The following is a 12,977-nucleotide window of genomic DNA, read 5'->3' as shown; positions in this document are numbered from 1 at the left end:
AAGTGAGGTATTTATCTGCAATCCAGAATGCTTTCCAAGGCAGGGCTGCAAAATAATGTACTGCTTTGTTCTGGGAGGTCAAGCAAGTTCATTTAGGAGTAATATAGCTACTTTCAACCATATAGCTTTTAAAAAACTCTCTGAACAAATTTGAGGAGTAACTATTAAAAATGCTTTAGCTGTTTTTTGTGTTTGTTAGGAGATTCTGTCATTAACTGCAACCACATCTATTTCATTTTTGTTTGCATTCATTGTGAACATTACAGTTGTAAATCAGATGAGGACAAATATCATAAATGTCAATTAGATGGTTTTAGATGCAAGGAAATGTTCCGAACTCATCTGGCTCCAGTGTTCTTGCAGATTTGTAACACAAACTGAAGCAAAGGGAGAATGCATCAGCTGTGCTCCTAATGATGCAATATTTCAAAATATGTGTATTACTTTTCCTGAGGGATTAGATGTTTACTCTGTAAAGACACATGGAAGTACACTCTGCCTATTACAATAGCTGAAACCACACTAAAATAACCAGAACGCCAATGTCATTTTTTTATTCTGGGTTAATTTTACTATTCAAATTGAGGATAACTTTTATTCTCCTTTCTTCTATCCATTTGTTATCCTCTGTCCTTCCCCATCACCCAATTTCTATGCTATCAGTCTCTGTATGCCAGGGCGATAAGTGCATGAGGATGGTCAGGTGCAGAAGAATCCCCAGGAGACTATCTGCAAAGTGGTACTGTCATATGTTTTCATTTATGCTTTGGGGGAAAATTTTGAGAGGATGTTTATGAAATTGGAAAGTGGTATCAAGCTGGGTGGGGCTTCAAGCACCACGGGAAAAAGAATTCAATGAAGGCTTGATGTTTTAGCAAAACAGAGAGCCTGAAAATGGAGTATAATTCCGTAAAGTCAAGTACAAGGCTTTATGTGTCATAGACCTGGCTAGAAGTTCCATAGAAAACATGTCGATTACATTTGGCCACAGGCTGAATGTCATCACCAGTGCTGTGTTCGTGCAAAGTAGGCAAGTGTCATATTGGAATGTATGAACTGTCACAGCATTTCAGTTTTGTGGGGTAACCCTGCTTTACTCAATACTGGTGAGGGCTCAGCAGAAGTAGTTGGGTTTTGGCACCAGATTGCATGAGAATAGACTGATTAGAGAGAATTCAAACAGAATTGACAGAAATAGCCATGGGTCTTGAAGCTAACAGTCTACAAAGAAAGACTGAAGGAGTTGTGGTGGTTGAGGTCACAGAATAGAGAGGGAAGGAAACGTCACAGCCTTCAGGTATGTAAAGGGAGTCTCCAGGTGCATGGTCACTGCCATAAAAAGGCACAGACCTAAACTGCAGCAAGCGAAATCCTGGTTGGAAATTAGGAAGCCTTCTGATAGGAAGGGCAGTAAAGCACTGGCATAGGTTGCCTACTCACCCTATGTCTAGCCAACTCTCAAAGAATGATTGAAAAGCAACTGTTTGAACTCCCCTTTACACACTTGTCCATTGTGCATGTGCTGGAGGCATCAAGCACAAGCTCAGATACATGGCACTGAAAAATCCTGGCATTGGTCTAGCAGCTCTCATTACAGAATTAGCACAGGAATTAGATAAAACTAGTCAAAGCATAGACTAACTGCTAGAGAGGAAAGGCTGGTTGCAAATCCTTCTACAATTGTGGATCTGCAGCATTTTTAGGCAAGAATCCAGAACTGCTCAGCATGAATCCATGAAGGCTTTAAATGTTGGAAGGTCTTGAGAGATACATATATTTTTAGGTTGTTTTTTTTAAAACTGGGATTTTGTGATGCTTCTTGGTGAAAGCTGATTAGATTGGTTGACAGGAGAGTGAGGAAGAAGCACCAGAGAGGATTTCTGTGTGTCATAATAAAGCAAATTAAAGAACTTTTTGCTACCTGTCTTTTTATAACCAAAGAAATTAAAGTGGGAAAATTGCCACTGTCTTTTCAGATCCATTGGCACTATTGTATGCCTTACCAAGGGCCAGGACAGAAAAGATTTCTGTGATGCTTGCTTCAGCCTTCCCAAAAGGAATTGCCCTGTACTGGTTCCTCCCACTAACATCAATGCTACTGACTATAAATAGGAGTTTGACAAACAGCCTCTTTTTTTTTTTTTTTTTTTTTTTTTTTTTTTTTCTTTTCCCCAGGCTCAAGTCACATGTTAGAACGTGCTTTCGTCTAACTCAAGACTGCATTACAGTCCCTACGGCAGCAGCCTGGAAAGCTTGCTTTGCAGGAGAGCGCTTTACGTGGACGCAAAAGATGCCGAGGAGGTGGAAGTGAGCTTGCACACACACAAGACTTATCTGCAGTACCGTAGTTCTGTATTCACTAAAGGTAATAATGAATGTAGCCTATAATAATTAATGTGCTTGTAACAAGCTCCTTTGGAGGCCACATGCAAAGGCTTTGTGTGTTTGTCACAGGTCCCGTGGTTCACACTGTGGGAACCTTTACTTCCCTGTGAACAGAAAAGGGATTAATTTGAGCTTTTAAGGTAAGACAGCTGACCTAGGGGAAGTTGATTTCTGTGGCTGTTGGAAAGGGAGTATTTTCTTTGACTTGCAGAGAAATATTGTTACCCAGTATGAATTATTGTTGTCTAATGTTTCTTTGCTTGTATTGGACTTTAGTTTACCTTTTTCCTACATGCATCTTTGGAGGGAGCTGTCTCTGGCAGTTATCTTCTGTGAAAGATGGAGTTTTATCAGCTGAAGTGATAACTGTATTAGCTCTACATATCACCTGATATGATTGATTTTGATAAGTTTACTAAATTGCAAAGGGTGTGGGCTTTAGATGAAGAAATGGAATCTACAGAAACTAGAATCAAATCAGAAAGGTTCCTTGCACACTTATTACTGTGATTAGATCTCACTGAAATGGAGAGATTTCTCAAATGCTTTACAGGAACTGCCTCAGTGGCCTGGCTCTTACAGTCTGGTTCCTTCCGTGTTCCTGATTTCAGAAAGACTGAATTAAAATGAAACTGTCTGGAGAGCCTCATACTTTTATGATTAAATAATCCATTTCTCTCATAATGAGATATTTATAGCCAATATCCCTTGCTTTTTTGTTCTTTGCAATTTGAAAGCTGTCCAGAGTAAGAAGTTGCCCTTCCTTCCTCTACTCTAGAAGGCATGATTTCCAGGAAAGTGGTGGGATCTCTTGTCTGTCTGTTTGTTGTTACTGCATTTATCTGGTAAGCATTTGCTGGCAAGCTTGGTCATATTTAAAAGATCCTGTCTATACCTATACTGTGGTAAAAAACATAGTAGCAGAAAAATATAGGTGGTGCATTTTATGGAAAGTCCCTGTTAGAGCTTTAAGAGAGAACAGTAATTGGTATAACAGATAAAGTAGCACTAGTAGAGGGAGAACCCTCTGAAGGGAGAGAGAAAAAAAGACCAACTGTGTCTAAATTAGGCTCCTAACACTGTATCTGTCTCACACAAAAAAGTTCAAGTACAGAATATTCCAGTTACATTTCAGTTCAGGCCTTCAAAGAGATGATTATCTGTCTCTTCAAACAGTCCAAACTCACTCCAATATAACTAGGAATAGCTTTGTAGCTATCAAACATTGCAGCTTTCAAACATTGAGAATGTTTGTAGCTTTGAGTATACTGACTACTGAGTATGCCTTACAGATTCTCTTGAGCAAACTCAAACATTGTTTGAAAGGAATCTGAGATCAGGCATTTCTATTAACTATTTGATTATTATTAAATTATTATTAATTGTACTGTACTTCTGATGTTGCCATTTGTTCTTGTTTCATATTGTGGGTAGCTGCATTTCACCAGTAATTAAGTGCTGTATATAAAAATGTATCTAGATGGTGATCAAAACTGAAGGGAGGAAAAAAAAATTAAAGGACACACACGCAGCATTTAAAGTCACAGGAAGTGTCAGTATAACACATCCGTGTATATTACATATTTATCCATTTTGGGCATTGCCTTGTGTGTCTCCATTTGTGTATGCTTTTCAAAAATGCGTAGGCCTATATTTTGCACACCACTTGGTGTAAATAATAATACTTAGACCTGCTGTTACAAGCTGGATGCTTCTGGACTCGTTTTGTTCTGAGATTCCCACTTATGCCTTATCAGCAGTATACTACGTTGAAAAATGAATACCCTGGATCGTACGCTAATTAGTAAAGTAGACATGCAGTTAGCTAGAGTTAATTCTCAAAATCTGTGCCAGATTGTCAGAAGATCTTGGAAAATCCTAGGAAGGTATCTTTTAACATTACCTGTCTTAAAAGGTTTCTTTGCTATCACAGGATTACAGTTGGAAATAGAAAAGTGCACTACCTCCCATATTACCTTCCTTGCCCCAAAATCTTGTAAGTATCCCTTTTTGTATGTAATGAATAACACAGATGATTGTTACAGGAGCTGTACTTCACTGACGGTATAAGTAGTTACTAACAAGTAGTCACTTGTTCTTTATTTTATGAATCTATAATTAGTCACTCTCTTAAAACAAAACAGTAATAAGACAACCTTTTCTGCTTTAGTCTGCTTGCCCTTCAGGACAGCTCTGTATTTGTACAGCATGAGTGAGGCCTTGTTTGTTGTGGGTCACAGAGAGACCATGACTAACAGGTTAACATTGGCTTTATTATCAGGGTGTAATCACACACACACGCATGTACACACAGGATCTCACTGTGCTTTGAGTTGTTGGTTAAGTATCCCAGCTCACTACATGGAGACATGTAAGTCAGAGAGGTGAAATGAACAATCACATAAGGAGTTCTGGCAGAGTTAGGAATAACCCCCCCAGTCTCCTAATTGTGTTCCTCTTCTTCACTCTATGATCTGTGCTTTCCACTCACTTTATGCATGTATTTGTGTTATGGCAGCGCTTGAGTTGTGAACCAGAAGCCTGCTCTGAGCAAATGAAAGGGTAGCTGCTTCTCCAGAAACCTTACAGTTTAAGGGGTCAGCTTCATTGTGTGATGCAAACTAATGTACAGTTAACTAACTTATCATGGGTCCCAAAAGCTGTCTCAAAGCTGCATAAAAGAGAATTTACACTGTGGAGGATCAGGGTACATGGCCTAAGTGAATTCACTGCCATATTGGACCATAGCTGTAACAAGACAAGCTACGGCTTTTCCAATGTTTTGTTGTTACTGATCTTGTAAAAACAAAACAAAACAATGCAAATAGAAAAGATGGTCTCTTAGAGAGGCATTTCTGATTACTTCAAGCCTTTAAAAATCATCATGTCTAGTAAGATGCTTATTTCTCTGTGCTATTTAAAGTGTGATATATTTCAGGTAGGTCAGCTCTCCAGGTGAGCAAGAACAGTTATGCAGGGAATGGAGCACATACAAGACCAGTAGTGGCAGTCCCCAACAAGCATATCCTTCCCTGGATTTTGACCCCTAAACTCTGATTTACCCACAGACTCGGAGAACTGCCAGCATCTCTCTGTCCTTGTTCTTTTGTGTGCTCTGTTTCAAAACTGTTACTTGTCTGACAGCCCCTGAATGTGTGTACAGGCAACATCTAACTCTCTGTACCAGGCAGAGCAGTGTGCACAGCAACTGGAGTGAGGACTGGGACAGCTGTCAGTACAGCAGCAGGTCCTGAAGCTGAACCTGGTTCATATTTTAAGAAAAGCATTACAGTCCCTTTCTATTCTCTCCCCATCATGCAGCTCCATGAAACTCCAATATACAGAAGAGAAGCTAATCCAGCTTTTCCCCCAGTAAGTACTGGCTTTTTATTTCCTGACCTTTAAACAGCTGTTCCTCTCTTCCAGGCATATTCATGTATTATTCAGTGGATATTTCTTCCTTTTTTTACAGATTATTTTATCAGCAGCCAAGAGTGCTGGCTCCAAAGTAAGTTTCTTTCTTTGAACTTTGTCATTTGTTTCTGCTGACTTTGGTTTGGGTGCTCTGTGGCCCTCACAGTCTCAGAGTCCTGGTACACACTGAACAGTACCTTGTTCCATCAGAAAGCTAACGATACGGGTATGTCTACAGCTGTCTATGCTGCTATAAGATTGAGTTTAGCCACTGTATTCTTGTTCACATACCTACTGTAAATTCCCAATTAATACATTAGCACACACACACACAGAGTCCATCTACATGGTTGCTGCCAGGAGCTCTTTTTTTGAGGTGGGAAATATGTAATAGTTGGAAGACAGTGAGAAGTACTTTCTGAAACTGTGTTGTAGCTGTAACCAGCTGTGGGAGAGCTTTAAATCTATTTCAGGGCAAAATCAAGCAGGTGCCTTGTATGACCTTCAGCAATGGTTTCAGCTAACCTGCTGGATCTTACACTGGAACAGATTGCAGGCACTCACACAGACAAGTCTCTGTGAGAAGCCGTGGAACCAGTGACTTTAAACAGACATGGAAGGTTTCAGGCAGCAGCAGCTAAGAAGTGACTTAGGCAAATGCTCCTTGTCAGCTCATGTTTGTTAGCAGTCTCCTTTGGTCCAGCTCCAGTGACCTGGCTCTTATCTCTAGCAGTTCACCTTCAGCAGCTGCCATTCTTTTGCACATTAATATACACACCCTGTTGGTACATACATATATTCCCTCCCCCCCACTATTTCAACAGGCTATGCTAGGCCTGAATATTTCTCCCTTCCATATTTGAATGAATTAATGTGCAAAATCAGCTAGTATGTACTGGACTAAATGAGGAGAGAATCTTGTAGCTTTTAGTGCTCTATGTCTTCCGAAGGGAGTTCACTAGCACACACTGAGGAGATGCATACCATGGAAATGAGTCATGGGGAAACCCAGTGCAGACCTTTAAAATGAAATGAAAAAAAGCCCTTCTTAAAGAAGCAAACTTGCAGATTTCCTTCCCCCTCTCTCTCTCTCCCCCCTCATCTAAAAAGGATAATTAACCCAGAAGGAGAACAGCTCAGTACATTTTCTATAAACCAAATTCTTCTTCCTGTATAATTTCATCTTTTAATCATACGCATTACTATAGGAGGGAGTGAAATTGTTATTCTCTTATCCACTCAGACTGAAAGTATTAGATCTGGGCTGAAAGAGTACTGCTGCCTCAGCCATCAAACTGCTCCCCACAGATCCCTTGGTTTGGTTCTTGTGCTACTATCGCTTTGGGAGCATGTCAGATGGGAGACTGCTTCAGCCTCCAAGTGTGGCCCTGTGCTGTGCATGACAAATTTCATTAGCAGAGTGCTATAGATCATGGGCTGGGATGAATGTGAGTGGGCTAGGGTAAATTACACATTATAAATGACATCTTGTTTTAAAATCAAAAAGGTAAGAATGAAGCCCTGAAAACAAAGAAAGTTGAAATAGCATTGTGTAGCTGTAATAGGGCATAATCAGACTCTGCTGCATATATATTCAATATTTCCACTACCCACACAGGAGATTAAGGATTTTCTATAACTTTGTTACACATTTGAATGTTGGCTCACGTACAGAATTTTAAATTATATCTGAATGTGTTAAAGCTATATATAAATACTGGAAAAAACAAACTGTCATGCCGCAAGCTGTGTTTTAATAACACAGCAATGGGGTATATTTTAATATTAATATTCATATTATTACTTGTGTTTTAGTTTGTATGTAGCAATCTGCATCAGACTGATAGCAAATATGCATAGCTTCTTATTCTGTAAGTTCAGTGGTCATTAAACTCTCCTTAGCAGAAAAGTCCTATGAGCTTAAATGAGATTTTAGTAGATCCTGGGGGTTTTGCCAGTTTGTTAAACAGTGCTTAATTTCATCCCAGGAACTGAAATGTCCATGCTCAGTAATCTTAAATAAGAGGGCAGGGAAAAAACTATGAAGATAATAATACCCATAATGAGTTAATGCTGATACACACACTCTTCTTCTAACTGTCTTTTGAATGTTTCTTTCCCATTTACTGGCTTTTAAACCAAGGGAACAGTTACATTTCATTAACATTCTTTTCCTTCAGGCGTCAGGATGTGCTGACAGTCACACCATGGCTGGCCCCCATCATCTGGGAAGGAACCTTCAATTCTGAGATCCTAGACAGTGCCTACAGGCCACTGAACCTCACCATAGGGGTAACAGCCTTTGCCATTGGAAAGTAAGTGAACCACTCAGTGGGCACAGTTCTTGGGTTGATGTACTTCCTCTGTCAAAAGATCATTTTGGCTTTTCTTGTCCTCAGCAGAGCTGAAATCTGTCCCAATCTGTAGTAAACTTTCATGCCCAGGTATTGTGTCTATAATCATACAAGCCTACAAGATAACGGACTCGGCACCCAAGGTACCTGGAAGCCTGGTCAGTATTTTTTAAGAACTAGCATGTGCCTTGGGTATTAGAGCTGTAGATAGGTGGTTGGTTGGTCAAAGTAGGGATAATCCACTTGTTCCTTGTCCTCCACTGTATTTTACCTATTGTGTGTGTAGTGTATGGATCCTTGCAGCAATAGCTAGTCAACACTCTTCATCCCTTGTCTTCTTCCATTCATTAAAGTATCCTTCATAATCCGCCATGCATCCCCTTGTCTCTGCTGTGCTATTCATGTGTTGTGTCTGCACAGATACACAAGGTTTGTGGGAGGCTTCTTGGAGTCGGCAGAGAAACATTTCATGAAAGGCTATCGGGTGAACTATTACATCTTCACGGACAACCCTGAGACAATTCCCGATGTCCAGCTGCAACCTGGACGAAGGTTTGTCATTGTCCCTATCAAGAAATACTCCAGCTGGCAAGAGATCTCCATGCGCAGGATGGAGGCCATAAACAAGCACATAGCAGAGACAAGTCATCAGGAGGTGGACTACCTCTTCTGCCTGGACATTGACATGGTGTTCTACAATGCCTGGGGGCCCGAGACCCTGGGTGATACAGTAGCAGCCATACACCCCGGCTATTTCAATGTCCCTCGAAGCCAGTTCCCTTATGAGAGGAGGAGCTCTTCAGCAGCCTACATCCCTGATGGGGAAGGGGACTTCTACTATGGAGGAGCCGTGTTTGGAGGGCTGGTCAAGAAAGTCTATGAGTTCACCAAGACTTGCCACATGACCATCCTGGCGGACAAAGCCAATGGGATCATGGCAGCCTGGCAGGAAGAAAGTCATCTCAACAGGCACTTCCTCTCCCACAAACCCTCCAAAGTGCTTTCTCCAGAGTATTTATGGGATGACAGGAAGCCAAAGCCCCCTGAAATTCACCTCATACGTTTTTCCACAGTGGATAAGAACTACAACAAGATAAGAGGTTGACCATCTGATCCCTGCAGAGGTGTCCTCCATGCAATCAAACCCACTGAATATTAGCTCCCACAGAACATGCCCCACCATGAATTTTTGTTCCCAGTGTGAACAAACTGAGAAAGGAACATGTGGATAATTTCTCTGGAGAATGGGAGTCTTAATGCATTTCGGAAGCAGCAGCCAAAGTGGAGGTGAGAATGAAAAGGTTTCTAGGTTCCTAATCTTTGTAAATACAAGCATCCTGGTTGAGGCTGCAGCACACAAAAAGGCATCCAAAAGGCCAGTTACCAAATGCAAGGCTGTCCTTATAGCAAGGCTGCAGATGCCTTTACCTGAGTGTTTCCTGAGGCCCAGCAGAAACTTAGCAAGATCAAAATGGTATTTGACATGCCTGTGGAGAAGGAGAAGACCTAGAGTTTTAGTAAAGACCTTTTCACTTAAAAATCCAGCTTTGCAGGGCAATTAATTTTCATGCATTGTGATTTAAACTCACACCCTTTTTCAGGATTAGGAGGAAACTTGCTCTCGGAGCAAGTTATCCCTGATTAGTGTGCAACAGGATTTCTTGGACCTTCTCAGCGGAGAGCTGGTGCCAGCCATTGCCAGTAAGAACCCTGGTCTGACAGGACAAATAGTGTGAATTCATATAGCAGTTATCTTCCACGTTCCAATCTGTGTTTTGGAGACCCAATTTTAGACAGAACTGGCAAAGCTCAGACCCAGACTGAACTTGTTTGGGTTTATTTCAATCACAGATGTGCTCTGAACCTTTTCCCTGGTTCCCATGTCTCTGTAGATCATGTAATCTTTTCCAACACAGAAAATCTGGTATTGAGAGGTTCATGTTCCTATCCATTGCTTCAGTCCTTTCCAACTTTTCTAAGCTCTGTGAAATAAATTGGCTAGAAGCTGCTGGAACTGGCAGTAAGAGCTGATGTATTTCCAGCAAACAGGGTGATTTCATTTTATAATTAAATGCTCTAGTGAAACTGTGAGTTCAGTCTAGAGCTGGAAGTAGGCTGGGGTTAACATTTTCTTTGCACGAATGTGATGAGAAGCTGAACCAGGCGTTTTGCAGCCTTTAAAGCCTGACAGCTCACTCGGGTGAAGAAGTGTGGGGGGGTCCAAACACAGGGGAACAGCCACAGCTTGCCAACGATGACAGCATAATTGTCAACTGAGGTCAAAGCATGGAAGTTCGTCAGCCGCATCCCTTGCCGCAGCACATCTGCCATAAACATCTTCTCCGTTACCTCCCAAGGCATGCTACCAAAGGGCTGTGCAAATCCATGCCATGCTTATTTAATGTGAGCAGGGAGAGGGACCACAGGGAGCAGCAGAGAATGGCAGTGCTGTACAGCACGGAGAGGAGAAGCAGGGTGAAAGGGCTAAGCTGACTGTTTCTAAGGGAACAGTTTAAAAAAAAAGAAAAGAAAAAAAGGCTCATTTAGCAGAGAGAGAGAAAATGGGGAAGAGGTGCCTGACTGTTCTTGCTTCTCTTCACATGAAAAATTGCTGTATGGCAGTGTATCAAGTATTTGAAGCTTTAGGGCCCCACCACTGATTGCAAATGACTTAACGAGCCCTTTCAGTCCTGTGTGAGCTGGCTGAAAATGGCACTTGCCAGTGTCATTGTAGGCATTTCATCTTCAGAAGACTAATTAGAAAATCTTTCATGGTACCCATAATATAGATAAGGTACACAAAATACCTCCAGCCCAAAACCCTTAGTGGCAGTTGGGTCTGTTGATTCATGCTTTATCCAGCCAAGGGTTTACCCTATTGTATTTTCTCCAGACTGTTCTTAGTGCTGTGGTGCTGGAGGAAGACACCCCTCTATGTAACTAAACCAAAACTGAATCTCCTGTGAAGATGTCTATGTTTGGTAACCACGCACCTCATCTAAGCCAAAAGGGTGAAGAAAGATCCTTATCCAAATATTTCCAAAAAAATATATTCCCACCAGGATTCCAGGATTAATACTGTATATTTCTTACTGTAAAACAGTTGTGTCTGAAGGCCATGACTGCAACTAAGGTCTCATTATGCCAGTTGCTATATATATGCATATGGATTTTTTTATGAGCCAAAAGGAACTGTCTAGTCTGATCTGCACAGGACAAGCCAGGTAATTTTATCTCCCGATGTCAGTATCAAGCTCACAATACGTAGCTGGTCTGTGCTAGATCTCTCAGAAAAGCATTCAGATCCAATAAAACCATGAAGTGGTAGAGCAGCCACAAATCTATAGATCAGCTGTGCCAATGGCTAATTCCCCTTATGCCTTAATTCTGCTCTAAATTGGTCTGTGTTTGCAGCCTGTATTTGCAGCCTTTGAGCTTCATTCTGCCATACTAAATTACTTGAATTCCTGTGCAGATATTCATAGCCTATACTAAATCCACCACAAGAGGAAGTTCTCCAGCACAAATGATGCATGGTAGAGGGTGGCCTATGTTTCTGGGGTACCTGTTCTGAAAAACTTTTGTGAAAGGCTTGGTCTCCGGCTCTGCTTCCTAGCCGCCTTTTGGCCGAATCCAGGACCCTGTGATTGACGTGGTAATGGCCTGATTTGTGCAGTGCCAAACATGTTTATCTTCCTGGCAGGCCTGCAGCTTCTCCCCAGGGGAATGTCTTGTGTCACATGTTATGTGACACAGTTCTGCTTGACAGGGCTGTGATTTGAAGCAGTACCTAGAAACTCCCTATGTCTCCAGTGAGCAGAAGAATGTGACTGCAGAAACACGCTCCCCAGTGCAGTGTGGGAGATGGTCCCTGAATCAGCTCATGCCCTTCTCTAATTAATAAAAGCCTGGACTTCTGTTGTCATCTCCTGCTGATTAATCCCCTTCCCCCAACACCAGCAGCAAGCTTTCCTTCTCTCATTTAGATTGTGCAGCCTGAGGCTTGTGGGCAGCGTGGGAGTTTCACAAGGACCTACTTTCTGATCAGAATTCCCCACCAACATCCATTGCTCAGTGGGGAAACTGAGGCACACGGTAGCAAGGCAGCAGAGTGGCACTCTTGCATGTGAGGTCTTGCTCTGTTCGCCACAGGGGACAATGCAGTCTCACATGTCCATGTGCCAAGGGAATTTGGACTTGGAAACATGCATGCAGTACTACATGAAAAGTGAATCACCACATGTAAATAAATCATCAGCCGATTTACACTGCCTGAGAATCTGATCATGCTTTCAAGGTATTTCTGACTCAAGCCTTGCTTGTCCTTAACCAAGCCTCAGATCAGTAGCTTATTGCCTTCCCAAGGGCCCCTTGTTCCATCCATCCCTTTCTGCTCAGCTGGAACAGACTCATCATTCATTGTCCATCTAATTTAAGAATCCATCTGACAGGCTTTTTCTTTCCTTGTTCCGCCTGGTGACTTGCATGGTGCATTCATCCCCAAAGGGAAAATTTCTCTGGGGAGCAAGAAACAGAAACTTCCAGCCCTGAATATGATCCTAAGGGGGGCCAGACTGTGATCCTCTCGTTCTCCCCACTGATAGGACAAAAATAATTTCCACTAAGCCAGACTAGCACCCTTTTTCACTCCTATTTGGATTTCCCGATAACCCTCCCATAGGTGGTGTTGCCTGACATTATTGACCAGAAACGTCATTTTGAGCCACTTTGATACGCAGCTATAGTTACGAAAGGACTGGCCTAGTCAAACCTTCTCTGTGTGAGATCTGTGGCTGGGGGGCATGGAAATGAGATGGTCTTTGA

General features: G+C 41.9%; 1 protein-coding gene across 9 annotated transcripts; it reads left to right on the top strand.

Annotated features, from left to right (window-relative positions):
- Positions 1-646: 646 nt before the first annotated feature.
- Positions 647-12,659, top strand: LOC126052297 (globoside alpha-1,3-N-acetylgalactosaminyltransferase 1). Of its 9 annotated transcripts, none has more exons than XR_007510002.1 (9): positions 656-739; positions 2,176-2,365; positions 3,123-3,230; positions 4,319-4,381; positions 5,707-5,757; positions 5,858-5,893; positions 7,980-8,114; positions 8,574-9,440; positions 11,047-12,659. XR_007510002.1 is itself a non-coding variant. In XM_049832797.1 (9 exons), exons 4-9 carry the CDS (start codon positions 3,169-3,171, stop codon positions 9,256-9,258), a joined length of 1,032 nt encoding a protein of 343 aa, XP_049688754.1. In that variant the 5' UTR covers positions 656-739; positions 2,176-2,365; positions 2,455-2,525; positions 3,123-3,168; the 3' UTR covers positions 9,259-12,657. The 9 variants fall into 9 exon arrangements, 8 of the variants coding, with proteins under 8 accessions (XP_049688755.1, XP_049688756.1, XP_049688754.1 ...); XM_049832797.1 differs by adding an exon at positions 2,455-2,525 and having other exon boundaries at positions 8,574-12,657; XM_049832796.1 differs by having other exon boundaries at positions 8,574-12,657.
- Positions 12,660-12,977: the final 318 nt, after the last annotated feature.

Source organism: Accipiter gentilis, chromosome 29 (assembly GCF_929443795.1).
Source record: "Accipiter gentilis chromosome 29, bAccGen1.1, whole genome shotgun sequence".
Lineage (NCBI taxonomy): Eukaryota > Metazoa > Chordata > Aves > Accipitriformes > Accipitridae > Astur > Astur gentilis.
Note: the sequence above shows the minus strand (reverse complement) of the source record. Positions and strands in the feature narration are given on the sequence as shown.